This window comes from Mustela erminea, chromosome 11, assembly GCF_009829155.1.
Source record: "Mustela erminea isolate mMusErm1 chromosome 11, mMusErm1.Pri, whole genome shotgun sequence".
NCBI classification, from domain to species: domain Eukaryota; kingdom Metazoa; phylum Chordata; class Mammalia; order Carnivora; family Mustelidae; genus Mustela; species Mustela erminea.
This window is the reverse complement of record NC_045624.1, coordinates 87284105-87298128: the sequence shown is the minus strand read 5'-3', so window position 1 is coordinate 87298128 and position 14024 is coordinate 87284105. Positions and strand designations below refer to the sequence as shown.

The 14024-nt window shown below is 41.6% G+C and overlaps 1 protein-coding gene across 7 annotated transcripts in view; it reads right to left on the bottom strand.

The window, feature by feature from the left end:
• Window positions 1-614: 614 nt before the first annotated feature.
• Window positions 615-14024, bottom strand: part of KMT2E (lysine methyltransferase 2E) — a 97438-nt gene continuing 84028 nt past the window's right edge. For 6 of the 7 annotated variants that reach the window (XM_032305481.1, XM_032305480.1, XM_032305482.1 and 3 more), the window contains 12 exons: window positions 12072-12236; window positions 11237-11545; window positions 8595-8849; window positions 8290-8434; window positions 7585-7835; window positions 7144-7200; window positions 6432-6995; window positions 5126-5412; window positions 4211-4299; window positions 3982-4107; window positions 3727-3824; window positions 615-2891 (listed from right to left, as the gene is read on the bottom strand). In XM_032305481.1, the coding sequence (XP_032161372.1) occupies window positions 1380-2891; window positions 3727-3824; window positions 3982-4107; window positions 4211-4299; window positions 5126-5412; window positions 6432-6995; window positions 7144-7200; window positions 7585-7835; window positions 8290-8434; window positions 8595-8849; window positions 11237-11545; window positions 12072-12236 (3858 nt within the window). In that variant the 3' untranslated portion in view covers window positions 615-1379. The remainder of the gene's footprint in view (window positions 2892-3726; window positions 3825-3981; window positions 4108-4210; window positions 4300-5125; window positions 5413-6431; window positions 6996-7143; window positions 7201-7584; window positions 7836-8289; window positions 8435-8594; window positions 8850-11236; window positions 11546-12071; window positions 12237-14024) is intronic. The other variant, XM_032305484.1, reaches the window with a different exon arrangement.

Below are 14024 nucleotides of genomic sequence, written 5' to 3'. Positions count from 1 at the left end.
AGTGTCCGTCTAAGAGGCTGTTTTCATTTCACTTGAGAACTCTAAGAATGATGCCGTTTTCCTTTATTTTATACGTCCGAAACAAATTTTTAAGACATCCCATTACTACTTTCTTTTTAATACTATAGCTGGATGGTAAATCTTAATTTAAAAGGTTTTCAAATAGTTTTGATTCATCAGTAGGACATTGCTGTCATGCATGTTCTGCAGTGTACAAATGAGATATTTGTGTTGTCAGGCAAAACTACGCCATGTTTTTAAACAGTTGTCAGTTCCACTCTAGAATTCGATCACGTGTAATACTTAACGATATTGGACTCATTTTGTATGACGTCAGCTAGAGGTAGCGCCTCCACCCAGCATAGAAGTTTCCTGCAGAAATGACAGGAAGGAGCGTTAAAGGAACAGCCCAACTGCTCACTGTCTCCTGATGTCTGCTACAGTCCAGCTGAGGTAGGTGTAGCTGAAGAAAATGGAAGGCTAACCCCTGACAAACTAGATCTGATGAAAGGGAACTTCTTGTTAAAAACAAACAAAAAAAAAACAAAACCCAAAAAACACACCACACTTGCTTAAACAGACTCCAATCTCAGAAGTTGTACAGGACAATTTGGTAAAACTGACATAATTGTGATTTATTAACATGAATTAAAATGCCCAACCAGTGCTTCAATGTGACAGTATATTTAAAATAAAAAAGAAATTAAAGGCCATATACTGTACTACTTTCACAAAGATCACACAGTTTTGCAAAGACTTGTCATATGTACAATGCTATATATCAAATGAGAAAAGCTGTAAGCAATTATGTACGCAAAAGAAATGCAGTATTTACAGTTTGTCAGGAGACATTAAAAATCATCTATACATTAAATTACATTCTGCTTGCAAATAACCGATAAAACAAAATGAGCCATGTCCACACCAAACTATAAAGATCTGTATTGCATTTTTTTTTTTTTTTTATACCTAAGATGCACTCACAGAACTGCTGACAGGAAAAAAATGAAAATCCTCATAGTGCCATTACTTAGCTGTGTACTTAAATGCATATGTATAAAATAATATAGAAAACATTCACTAAATGAATTTTAACTGCAACAATAAAATTTAAAGATCATGTAGCATCAAATCTACTGCCAGAAAAACAGCTGGAATGTTCACTTACAAAATAAAGATACCTAATACTGGCTTAACAGCACATTTTTTAAGGAATTTTAAAAAGCAAAAATGGGAAAAATACAGTGAAAGAGCACTGGTGTTTGTTTTTTTTTTATACAAAGTTTCATGTACAAGCTTTAAAAAGTACCTTAATAGGTACATATGAAATATACAGTTTATCTTACAGAACATTTTAAAAAATGTTTTTGGAGTCCATTTTAATGCCACCCCGAACCATGGTAATTGTTCTGAAATGTTGGTGGCACCTGTGCTCTGTGAATTGGAATCTGTCCAGGCACGGGAGATGCCTGCTGAGGTCCTTGAACCCCATGTGGCAGGGCCACAGAGCCAGGGTGAGGACAGAACCCTGAAGCAGTAGGTGTTGGAATACTGTTTGGTCCTTGGGGCTGGAGATGAGGACCTGCGACTGGTAATGGACAATGTGGCCCTGTTCCAGAAGGCTGGTGTTGGGGTCCCGGTCCCAGAGTGGTGTGATGTGTGGCTTGGGAGGGATACGGTGGTACGGCTGGATGAGCACTTGCAGGGAAGAGTGGAGGTCCTTGAGGAGGTGGATGGTGTAAGGCTTGAGCAGAGGTGGTATGGTGCCCGGAAGCCAAGACACTGGAAGGTGGCGGCGGCGGGGGTGGGGGGGGTGCCGAACTGACCACATGCTGGTGTTGTGCTGGTAGACCTTGGAGTCCCGTGGAAGGATGGGGTGGCGGGTGGTGATGAGGGGCAGGACCAGGAGGTGGAGGGGGTGGTGGCAAATGGTGTCCAGCAGTCTGAGAATGAATGTGGGACCCGGGGGTGACCGCGTGAACAGGCCCTACGACGTGAGCGACAGTGTGTTGCTGATGGGAGCTGGGCTGCTGCACGAGGTGTGGCCCTGGGGCCGGGGGCGGGGGGGGCGGGGGGGGCACCCCAGCAGCAGCAGTTTGATGGTGAAGAGGAGCGTTCGGAGAAGGCAAGAAATGCCCCGGAGTGACGTGGTGGCCTGGAGCCGGCTGCTGGCTGCCGCCGCCCGGAAGTGCTGGATTTGGTCCTGACGCAAACACAGTCTGTTGGGAAAGACTACCTTTAAGCTGATTATAATTCTGAAAGTTGGCAGAGGGCTGCTGGTTCTGATAGTAAGACGAGGAAGAAGGGGGCGGTGGGGGCGGAGGGGGCGGTGCCGTGCTGCTCAGACTGGGGGCGGTGAACTGACTGTAGGTCGCGGAAGATTGTCCTGAGGGCGTCTGTGTGAACAGTGCTCCTGACGGGGCCGGCGGAGTACTGGCCGGAAGGGTCTGTGCCGCTGGATAGAAATTTCTCTGAGGCTCTCGCTGAGGTGTTCCCACTTGAGGCGACTGTGCGTGATGAGGCCTGTAGGGCGAACCTAGCTGCTGGGAAGGGGGCTTTGGCGAGAGATACCCGTGCTGCACAGGCGGGTGGGGTGTCGAGGACTTGGGAGGATTTTCTACATGAGGGGACGGAGGACAGTGCAACTTGACCGGCGCCGAGGGCAGCTTCTGTGCAAGTTGCTCAATGGAGCTTCGAGCGAGCGGCTGAGGAGGAGGGTTCTTTGGAAGTGCTTGGGTGCTGTTTAACAGCTGCTTCTGGGGGAGCTCTGCTTTCAGGTGCACCCCGTTCTCCACCTCCGACGCGGCAGCTGCGGCCTCCCAGTGGGACTCGGACTTTGTGGCTATTTTCCCATGCGGCTGAACAGAAGGTACGGGTCCCGGGGACGCGGGCTGTGGAGAGAAAACGAATCTGTCCGTTACCAGGGGTACGAACGGCACTTTGGGGTTCACTTTAGAAAGGGGAAGCAGGTGAGGTGGACTGGGGAGGTCCATCACAGAGGCGTGGGATCCTGCAAGGGCAGCTTTTTCACTAGTCTACCGAGTTCTGGTGCTGAGCTTCCACCAGATTCTCTGGATTAATTTTTCTGGAAGACAAGTTTAAGGAGAGAATGGTCTTTACATTCCATTTGCCTTTTTCCCCTCAGTGATCCAACCTGCTTTTGAGGCTTATTCTGAAAGAATTCACTGAGCAAGTTTCAATTCCGTAACAGAACCTGCTGCACCAACCTATCACCCGGTCTGAGTAAACGAACGTGCTCACCCCAACTGTTCTGACCCGAAACATCTCTCAACGTTGTTCAGACATGAACAATCCAAGTATAAGACACGTCAGTGTACGTGATGTCACATAAACGGAAAAAGAGCACCAGTCTCATACCCCTCGTCCTTAGTTTGCGCAGCTCCTGCCGCCACACAAGACCCGCCCCTCTTCCTGAATCAGGATGGCCAGAGCATTTCTTCTCAACACGTGTCATCTGACCTTTTGTTTTTAGAGAACAGACCGCGTGGTCCAAAACTGTATGAAAAGACTGCATTTTCCTGGGGTGACAGAGGTGGACCTCCAGGAGAAAATGTAAAGGACGGAAAAGCAGTGAGCACGTTAGACCGTGGGATGCCAAAGTGTCCCAAAATAGCAAAGTGACGCTTGGGATGGCAGGAGAGATCTCCACGTGCATGTGAGCGCCGCCTTTCCTGAACAGCCATGTTCAAAGGTCAATTTTATTACCTTGCTCATTTTTGAAGGGCTTTTACAAGTGTTCTGAGAGGTGTCTGGGGATGGACATTCACTTGTAGTCACGGGCTCTGCATTTTCAGGGTCAGGATCTGTAAAGCAGAAGAAAGCTAGAGTGAATGGAACACTGTGCGACCAGCACTGCCTTGCACTAACATTATTCAGCCCAACTCTGTAGAAAGGTACTCTCCTTGATGATTCAAAAAGGTTTTTAAAACAATAACCACGATAGGTCATCTGCTTACTGACCTTCCATAAGTTCACTGAAAGGAGGGACTGGGCCCTTGGGTTGCAACTGGGGAATGTGATTTGAATGAGATGAAGGTGAAGACGGAACATGACTCGGTGAACATGGGACACATGGTGACTCTCCCCCTAGAGATGAAGCAGACCCAAAGAGAACATTAGAACCGCAAAGACCGAGGGTGCACAGGGATTAGCTGGCTCCACTTTTGGGCAAAGGAACAAGCTCACTTACCACTGTCTTTATCTTTCCGGTGATCACTGAGAAGTAGTGCTCGCTGGTAACTCCTTTCTCTCACTTGCTCCACTGAGGTTGAAGCAGTCCTTGAACATAAAATCATACATTCAATTCAAGGAAGCTACTGCCAGCTAGATTAGTCTTTGTCCTTGATGGTCAACATGTCCTCTCAGACCAAGGCTTTTGCTCTGCTGGGAAAATACTCAGGTGTAAAGCTTTGAAAGTAGCCAGACTCCAGTCCTTTGTCTTAAGCAATTTCTTGGTGGGAGAGGGGTGGGGGGGCTGAAGTGCATCCACACCCAGAATGTCATGGGCACCAGATACACCCTTTACAGGTGAGCCTGTGTCTGCACTGTAAGGCTAGTGGGACGCGCTCGGGGGGAAGGGGACCCAAGAGGGAAGTGAATGAGCCCTTCTGCCCTTTGCCAAGACCCATCCCATATCCAGCTTTTGCTGTTCCTACTGAAGAAATACTAAAACCTAGTTCTTTTGTAACTGGTTAGGGAGCTAAAGAAATCGCAGGCAGGATACAGACTACGATAAAAGTTCTCTGGAGAGGGATATTATGAAAAAACCGAAAACTGTCAAAGAGGCAGCACAGTGGACCCTTAACATAGGCAAATACAGAGCGGATTTAAAGCCCTATCAGCAAGGAGAAATCGCTCAAAATTAGGACCGCGAACATCTCTCTCCTTAGAACTGGGGTAATGATGACAAACAGGAAGAGAGTTCGCTACCCAAAGCTTGTGCTTTGCAGAACAGCATACTTCAGATCTTTCTAGATCTAGCTGCGGTCACAATCAGCTACAGAAAAGATCCTGCCTGGACGATAAAGAACAGAGACTACTTTAATTATAAGGTGTACTACTCGGAGTTCTAAAGTTAGCAATGAGCTCTTTTAGACAGGCTTACCATTGAACTTCCGGGTCGTTCTTCTCACTGGCAGAAGCCTCCTTAACAGGACAGTTATTGCTGGTTTCTTCCGAAGTCGCACTATAAACGGTAGCTGGTGTTGGTAACGGCAGGCTAGCGGTGCTTTCTAGCTGCTCCCCGCTTTCGCTCCTGTTGCCACACCCGTCACCACTGTTGCTTGAGTTGCCGCTTGCGTGAGGTGACACACTAACCAGTGGAAAGTGCTCAGCCTTCGAGCCACTCTTCCTGGCTTCCCGCTGTCTTTTACGGTACTCTAATAGAGAGACCTTGAGCGAGAAAGTGAAGGAAAAGCAAATCTTTTATTCTTGTTTTGTATGTCAGAGTCGATCTATTTTTTTTTCTAAAGAGAATTACTATATTTACATTAGGAAAATTATGTAAAATAATTTGATTTTGAACAAATAAGGATAATTAACAATTACCAATGCCTAGTATATGCCAGGCATTGTATTTAGATGATTTACATACATTATCTCATTTAATCCTCACAACAACCCTATGAAATAGGTATATTATCATCCCCATTTTACAGATGAGGAAATTGAGTAACTCACTCACTCAAGGTCACACAGCTGGTGAGTGTTGGAGCCGGGATTCGAACCTAGGTCTTACTTGAAAGCCCGTGCTCTCTCCACTATACTACATTGCTTCCCACAAAGTTGCCAACTGGACTCTGTTACAAAAATTAAAAGCACACATCACTAAAATTCTTTGACTTGCAAAGCAATAAGCCCATTAACAAATAAAATAAGTGTTGTAGTTCATTCCATTTCTCTGAAGTAAGGCATTCTAATTGTCTCAGTATGTCTGCTGCCAACCAAAGAATGGTGGTAAGTCAGGGAACTTACAATTATTTACAGAACACTTTTCAAAATACTCATATCCACAGCCTAAATACTATAGATATTATGGATGAAGAAAGAAGCATTTCTCCAATACAAGGCTGCCTGTTCTACATAAAATAAGGATATTAAGAACACAAGTATTATTTAACTCTCTTTATTTGGCTAGGAAGTGGTTATCTTGAAGTTACTCTTTCAGTGAAATCATCTTGGGGTTTCGATTTCTGAAACTGCTTGTAAGCATTTTCCACATCACTAGAATGTTCTACTTCTCTGCATTTTCTAATTGAGCATTTACAAAAGGTTTGAAAGTATACATAACACAAATTTAACTTGGAATACCTGGAGTATGAATGCCTTACATAACACATAACTGCTAATAACCCTCAGAAGTAGTATGAAAAAGACACTATTAAAAGGACTAAAATCGTTAAATTTGTAACCTTTTTCTTTTGTGGTGGATTCTGGGGTGTGCAACTTCCGTCGATCAAATTGTCATTAACAGTCCGTCCGAAACCAGAAACAAGCCCATCTTCTGAAGTACAAAACACAGGTGTTTCCATAAATATGCCTCTAGTATCATCCTGCATCAGGCATTTTGACTCACTTATTCGGAAGCCTCCTCCAACCTCCAACTGATGTGAGGGCGTCAGGTCCCTCAAGTTAGAGTTTACTGAGAAGTTAACTCCTGTTCTGTCAGGACTCTTTACCCAGGAAGAATACACTGTGCCCCGTCCAGAGTGAGCAGATTCCAGCTGGCTGTTAGGATCAGTCCTGTCATGTGTAGGTGGTTCCATGGTTTTGTGTAAGGCAGTCTGCTCGATTGCCTCGAGTCCCAGTTGAAGGTCGGACACAGATTCCTTTTCTCCAGGGCACTGCCTGTTGACTTCAGTCCTACTGCGAGGGCTGGTATAACCGATAGTCTTTATTTCTTGCAGACCAAGGTCAGTTAAATTAGAATTTCTAAAAGGCCCCAATGTTAACATGGTTGAAGATCGGTCATATCCCTGTTTAAGGAGTTAAAACAAAAAAAATTACACAAATAACCACATCTTGAGACTGTTTACTATTTTAAGATCTCCCAATAATTTAAGCAAAATAATGGTAATAGGAAAATGTCACCAATTTAAATACTCTTTCTGAGTAACTCCTTACCTCTTGATTATAAGTGCGTCTCTTAATTTCTGGAGAACTTTCTGGGGAAGAAATATTCTGTATAAAATAAATAAGTAGAACTGAAAATTAACATCTATAAATCCATGATATTCATAGAAATCCAAACAAACTATTACACAGACTTTGGTTTTAAACTTCTTTCTATTTCCATTCCCCCTGTAAAATCTCTGCCTTAAGGTCAGTTAGATACACACACACATAGAGCTGTTCAGTCTGACACCAAGTATCAGTAAGATCCAAGTTATGCTCATTTTAATAAAAATGTAGAAGTTTAAATTTACATCAATGCACATTCCAAATTTACTCTCTTGGTTTCTTAAAAATGTTTTCTTCCTACTCAAAGCACAGTAGTTTGGGGGCAGTGGGAGCTGTTAAGTACCATCCCCCATAGGTTGTCTTTTCCCCATTGAAATTTCTCACCTCAAAGTGCATGGTATTTCCTGGTGTGCCAGGAGTTACTGGGGTAACTGGTGAATATATGGGCTTATAACCATTTCTGCAGGCTTCATCATCTGATTTTACCCGTGGAGGAGTGGCAAATGATGGGTCCGTGGGAGTAATATCTGTGTGAGTCGGTGTAGCATACGGTGAAGGAGTAGGTGTGGAGGTTTCAGAGTAAGCAGAATCTAGCAACTGATAAAGTCTTCGTTTTTTTAGTGGTGTAGTTAGATCTGTTGGTGAAATAGTAATTCAGACATTATACTGCTGGTATTTGCTACATTCTGTATTCTGGGCAAGGTCAAAACATCAACATTAGTAATTATGAATTTCACCCCCAAACTAAATTTCAGGGTTTTCAAAGATACTACTAACATGAAACAAGCTCTCCCCACCCCCACGAGTTAATTTTACTACTACAGCATGAATTATCTTGCCAAAGTGCCTACAGGAGAGTTTTTTTCGATCTGAGAAGCAGCCCAAAAATTCAACCATAAGCCCCAATATATAGGGTACTGCAAATTTAAGATTTTCATGTTTATCTTCAAACAAAAGGTTACAGGACTGAAAAAAATAACAAAATGCTTCTTTCATAAAGCATGTAACAACTAGAATGTGTCTGTTATACAAGCTGTATACATCCTACCACATTTTTCAAACTAAAACAACACTGGAAAGAAATTCTACCTGGAAGGGAACAGCTATCATTTAGTAGTAGTGGACTTTTACTTTCACCATTGACTGTAGGACTTCTGGATCTTTCTGGACAGGGTGAATTAAATCTATGTAAAATTGCTGAGTTTTCCTCTTCTAAGGCTTGTTTCAACCATCGCTGAAATACATAACAAATGAATAGGAATCAGTTTGTAGCTCTTCACACAGCCTATAAATGTAGAGCTGATTCTAAAAGCACTTCACCAACAGGGATGGTAGTAAGGAAGGAGACTGGCACTTAGCTATTCCTAGATTTTTATATCCAAAGAATGGTTTACCTTCTTGCATGAGCCTGAAATGTTTTCAGTAGGTTCTTTTCTTCTCCTTTTTTCTGAAAGGAATGGTGAAGTAAATCGAATATAGTGCTTAGGAGTAGAGTACACATGCGGACTGTAGGCCAGGCCTGGTAAGGAATTGAGCTGGGTAGCTAACACCTCGGGATCTGTAGTTATGCGCAGAGGCCTTTCTGAAAGGCTGTCTGAAGGTTTTCCTGTCTTCTCATTCTTCTCACTTAACCATTCATTGACCAAGTGCTAGAGAAAAGAAAAAGCTGGATCACTCTATATATAATTGCACAGATTGTCCTACTGAACATTCTGATACCAAATTTGAAATTGATATATTATCCAAAATGATACACTGGGTAATCATTACATTTCTTTGGTTAACTTCCCTTACTTGTAAAATTTTGTATACAACAGTATTCTTCCAGGAAGAAAACATATGGTACCTTTTGTAAAACAGCAAGGTCTAAGAGACTTCAGTACTATCTTATAAACACAAACATTAAATTTAGGTTTGTTATTGCTTCTTTTATCATTGTGTAAGAAGAATCTGGTTTTATGCAGTGTTTTTGTACCCCCGCTGCCTATCAGAATCTCCAATGATGAGATCAATGCATATACATTAAAAAAAAAAAAAGTGTCAGCATTAAAAACCCTGCTTTAAAATTTACATAGCCCTTTTTATATTAATTCTGTTTATTTATTTTTATCTATAGCGTATGTAATTTAGACTTTACTTGTTATGAATATACCTGGATCCTACTACTCACTTTTTTTTTTGTAGGCTGGTTACAGTTATCTAATAAAGCAATTGTAATGGGCACAGAAATAAGGATTACATCTGTCAGCACAAGCACATTTTGTTTGCTGTGTGGGCATTCATATTTTTCTATCTGGTAATCAAATGATATTCTTGTTATTTTTACTCTAATTTGTTCTTAAAAAAAAAAAGTACTTGAAGTAATATATGCATTCTCACACATAGATACACACAGAGTGAAAAAAATAATCTACCGGCACTGTCTTCCAGTGATAATCATTAAAACATTCTAGCATCTTTCTGTCCTCTCCCCACCCCGCCTCCCCGCCCCAGTGTATGTACAACTGCATATCCCAGACAAAGAGAAAGCTCATGGAGTCTGCAGCCAGGCTGCCTGGGTAGGAATCCTGGCTTTGCCACTCACACCGTGACTTCTCTACATCTCAGTCTTTATCTGTAAAAGAAAGGTCGTAACAGAAACTAGCTCTACAAACAGGATTATTTTGGGGATTGAAAGAGCTAAATAATATTTATAAAGCTCTTCAAGTAGCACAGTATCTGGCAGAGTAGGTACTATGTCTTCTTACACTGAATGAAGCCTTCACATTAGGGGAAATCATGACACTTTCATGCTTGAACAGTATATTTAAAAGAATGGAATACCGTCAACAAAACCTGTGGCACAGGAGGCTCTTTTAGAGAATCAGATGGGAGTAAAGTCTCCATCTCTGACCAGGAATAGAAATAAATTGATAACACCACCATAACTAAGCCATTTAAAACTAAAAGGCAGAATTATGTTGTATCTGTAGTCGAGAAAGTAGCTTCTCTTTTAAAACGTGAGTTTTTTTCACTAATCTTAAGTTACAAAGAAAAGATGCAACTGTTTTGTCCTTTCAAAGTAGGCAAAAATAACTGCTCATTTGACAGTTATCAAATTAACATACATTTAAACTGCTCTTCGTTAAGGCAAATGATGGCTGGCTTGTTCAAAATCCATGGGGCATTGAGGAAGAGTACAGCCTTCCAGTTAGAACTGTGTTTAGATCTTAAGTCTCTAACTAACCCTCTGACTCGCCATTAAAATATACTCCCAGGTTCATCCCAGATGTTTACTGAACATACTTTTGGTTTCACAGTACCTACAAACTGTGCTGAATCTGGTAAGAACAAGATAAAGTTTCAAAACATTTTGTGTATAAGAAGAATCCAGTTATGATCTAACCCCTCCCCGCCAAAGGAGCCCAAGGATTACCACTTTGCTATCTGTGCTCCACTGTACTATATTCTACTGGGGGTTGGGGGTGCTTCGTAAGTATGCTCTGTTATTTCTGAGCTGTGAAATTCAGGCTGGTTTAGCTCAGTGAATAATTTCTTGTAATTGCTTTATTAAGTCTTAACAGTTTTTCAAAGATGAATAAACTTGAAAACTACCCTTTATGGCAATCAGGAATTACTTCACATTTAATTCTTACAATCTCCCTATATTGTGAAAACTGTAGGAAGTAAAAAAATAAAAGATAACATATGTAAAACCATTTGTTTCTGCGAAGTATAAATTTAGTACATAGGATAGGCAAAAAAAGGAATTTTGATAAATGATTAAAATCATTACATTGTGATTTGTAATTTCCAAAAGGAAGTCTTGATATACTGACCATTTTAACTTTGTTTGTAACAACAGTGCAAACATTTTTATTAACTGATTTTACTGTTTTGTGATTTTCATTCTAGTCTAAAAACTATTAAGTGTAAAAACTACGCCTCTTGTTCTATTCTATTCCTTATGTTACAGACTAAATCTTAAAAACGCAGATATATTTAACGTCATAGATAACTCTCCTGAGAAGAGTTTCCCTGCTCCTGAGAGCCCTACCTTCTTAGTTTTAGGGTACTTCGCGGGACATTTAGTAAGTGCTGGGACTTCAGTTTCGGGAATTAGTTCTGCTAGTGCAGTTTCAGTTTCTGGTTCTATCGCAAGTACAGTATTTTCAATATCGTTCTGTTGTGAAGTGACTTCTATATCCGGAGAAGATGGCTGGATATCTGAGCACATGCTGACAGTCCTGTGTCTCCGACGCTGTTGTCCAATGTGAGTCCGACTCCGAGAAAAACTTTTTCTCTGTTTAGTTCTATTCACTTTGGCAGGGGTTGGCTTGCTAGCAGTTTCTTCTTTTGCTTGTTCCTAATTCAAAATACAACAGAGTGGAACTTTGCACACAACATTTACATCAGTAACAAGTTGAAATCTAAAAGCATTAATCAACTTCAGAAGCTAATTTCCTGAAGTTGATGAATTCTGATAAATTAATATAACCTTTTTTTAGTCTAAAACAAAGCAAATAGGGGTGCCTGGGTGGCTCAGTGGGTTAAGCCTCTGCCTTCGGCTCAGGTCATGATCCCAGGACCCTGGGATCGAGCCCCGCATCGGGCTGTCTGCTCAGTGCAGAGCCTGCTTCTCTCTCTCTCTCTCTCTCTGCCTGCCTCTCTGCTACTTGTGTTCTCTGTCAAATAAATAAATAAAATCTTTAAAAAATAAAAATAAAAAAAAATAAAGCAAAGGGAACCTCGTATCTCAGGTCTAAATTCTCAGAATTTGAAAAATGCTACTAACACATTAAAAATTCTTTACAGATGCAACTAAATCGGTGAGACATTTTTCTCCGAAAGTGCTTAAGTACGAAAACAAAACTAAACCTGAATAACAATACCTGAATAACTTCAGCATCGCTGACAATCTGTGCATCTTTACATTCACTTTTAACTTCAGTTTTGGCTGTGCTGATCCTTTCCAAAGCTTGTTCTCTTCTTTTCTCTCGTTTTTCAAGTCTGGCAAAAGCTTGCAGAATTGCTTCCATTTTCCTTTCTTCTCTTGTCTAAAAAATTTTAATTGGCATAATAAATGTCACTGCACTGAAGTAAAATTCAAAAGTCCAACTGTTCTTGTAAATTTAAGAAAGAAATTCTATGATGATGTTAGCAAAACATTTCTACTGATGATAGCTTGGGGGGGTGGGGGGAAGGGAGACATACTCATTCGAGATCCTTCAGAGTCGGAAACATCTCAGGAAGCCCTGTCACTGCAAATACATTTCATAAAAGGGATACTGGTTGGATGACTGTCAAAGATAAGTATAAAGCAAAACCAAAAAATGGGAGGGGGGGCGCAAAAAATCTACCTTGATTTACTCCAAACTGAAAATCCTGAATAAAAGGAAAGTTAACCCTTTTAAAAATAAGATTCAAAGTTTTCACGTTAATGAATGTTAAAAAGATCACATTCACAGAAACTGAGGGAATGAATACATTATTAATACATGGCAGGGTATTACAGGGTGAAGTCCTGGGTTCAAATTATGACTGTACTAGTCACTATCTTTGTGGCTCTAGTCAACTTAACCACCCTAGTTACTAACCTTTCTAAGCCTCTTAACCAAATGTGGATAGTAATAATTACACTTCACTGAACTGTTATTGAATTCAGTTGGGAAATATCTGTGCAGCTTGCCAACAGCACTTGGAAAATGGCATTCCCGAATTGTGAGTGATTATTTGTACTTGAGCTTTCTTGCCCTCTGTCAGAGTTCCTACAACGCATTCTTCTACTCTCTGTCTTCTACTGACAGTTTAAGGCAGGGACTGAAGAACAGCAATAGTTCCTTTGACCTTCAGTTCTCTTTAGAGAGAAAATATTAAAAGCAAGACCCAGAGCCTTGGCCTCGTGGGCCTGGCAAGTGCTTCAGCTTTCAACCAGAAACAGGAAGCACTTCCATGGGACTGTCCAGTTCTCCACATGAAGAGAACCAGCTCCTGAGTCTCCGAGCCATTTGGCTTTCCTCCTTTTCTGTCAGTGATGGGGGAAGAAGGGTTGGGATCTCAAGCTCGGGCTGCATGGTCTTCTCCACACTGGAGCTTTAGTCCCAGTCATTATCAGCAGAGGTTTAAGCATTAAGATACCCACACACTGGGGAAACTACTGCTTACTGTATTTTTTCATTCATGTTTTTAAGAAGATTTACAGATAGAGCATGTGCATGAGAAGGGGAGGAGATGAGGGAGAATAGAGAGTGAACTCACAAGAGGATTCCCCTGCTGAGCGTGGAGCCCAAAGTGGGGCTCAATCCCAGAACCATGATATCATGACCTGAGCAGAAATCAAGTGCCAGCCGCTTAACTGACTGAGCCACATGGGTATCCCCTTTTCTTCATTTTTTTTACACTCCATATGGGGACAGAAACAGTCTGTCAGCAGACTCCTCTGACAATACTGCTGAGCTTCTAGTTAGTCACAACAAATTGCCGTCCTGCAAATTTGCCACTCTTACAAAACCCATCATCCTCACTTTGTACTACAGGCAAGGAAGCCGGTCCACAGAGGCAAGGCTGCTTGTTTGTGGGCACATACATACGTATGTACCTTACTTCTCCTGCTGTGGGATGGGTTAACTGGCACTAAAATCAACAGCACAGACAAAAGTGGTCTTTTCACCGGAACTGGAAATTTACTCAAACCCCTTTCATCTTATAGCTCTTTAAAAAAAACCCTATCTCTGTATGAGGGCTTTTCTAAAATCCTAAATGTAGAAATCCAGAGTAATTAAAAAATTATTTTCCTAACTGCTTCACCTGTTGAACAGGGGAGGGGGGTGAAGAGGGAGAAAGGG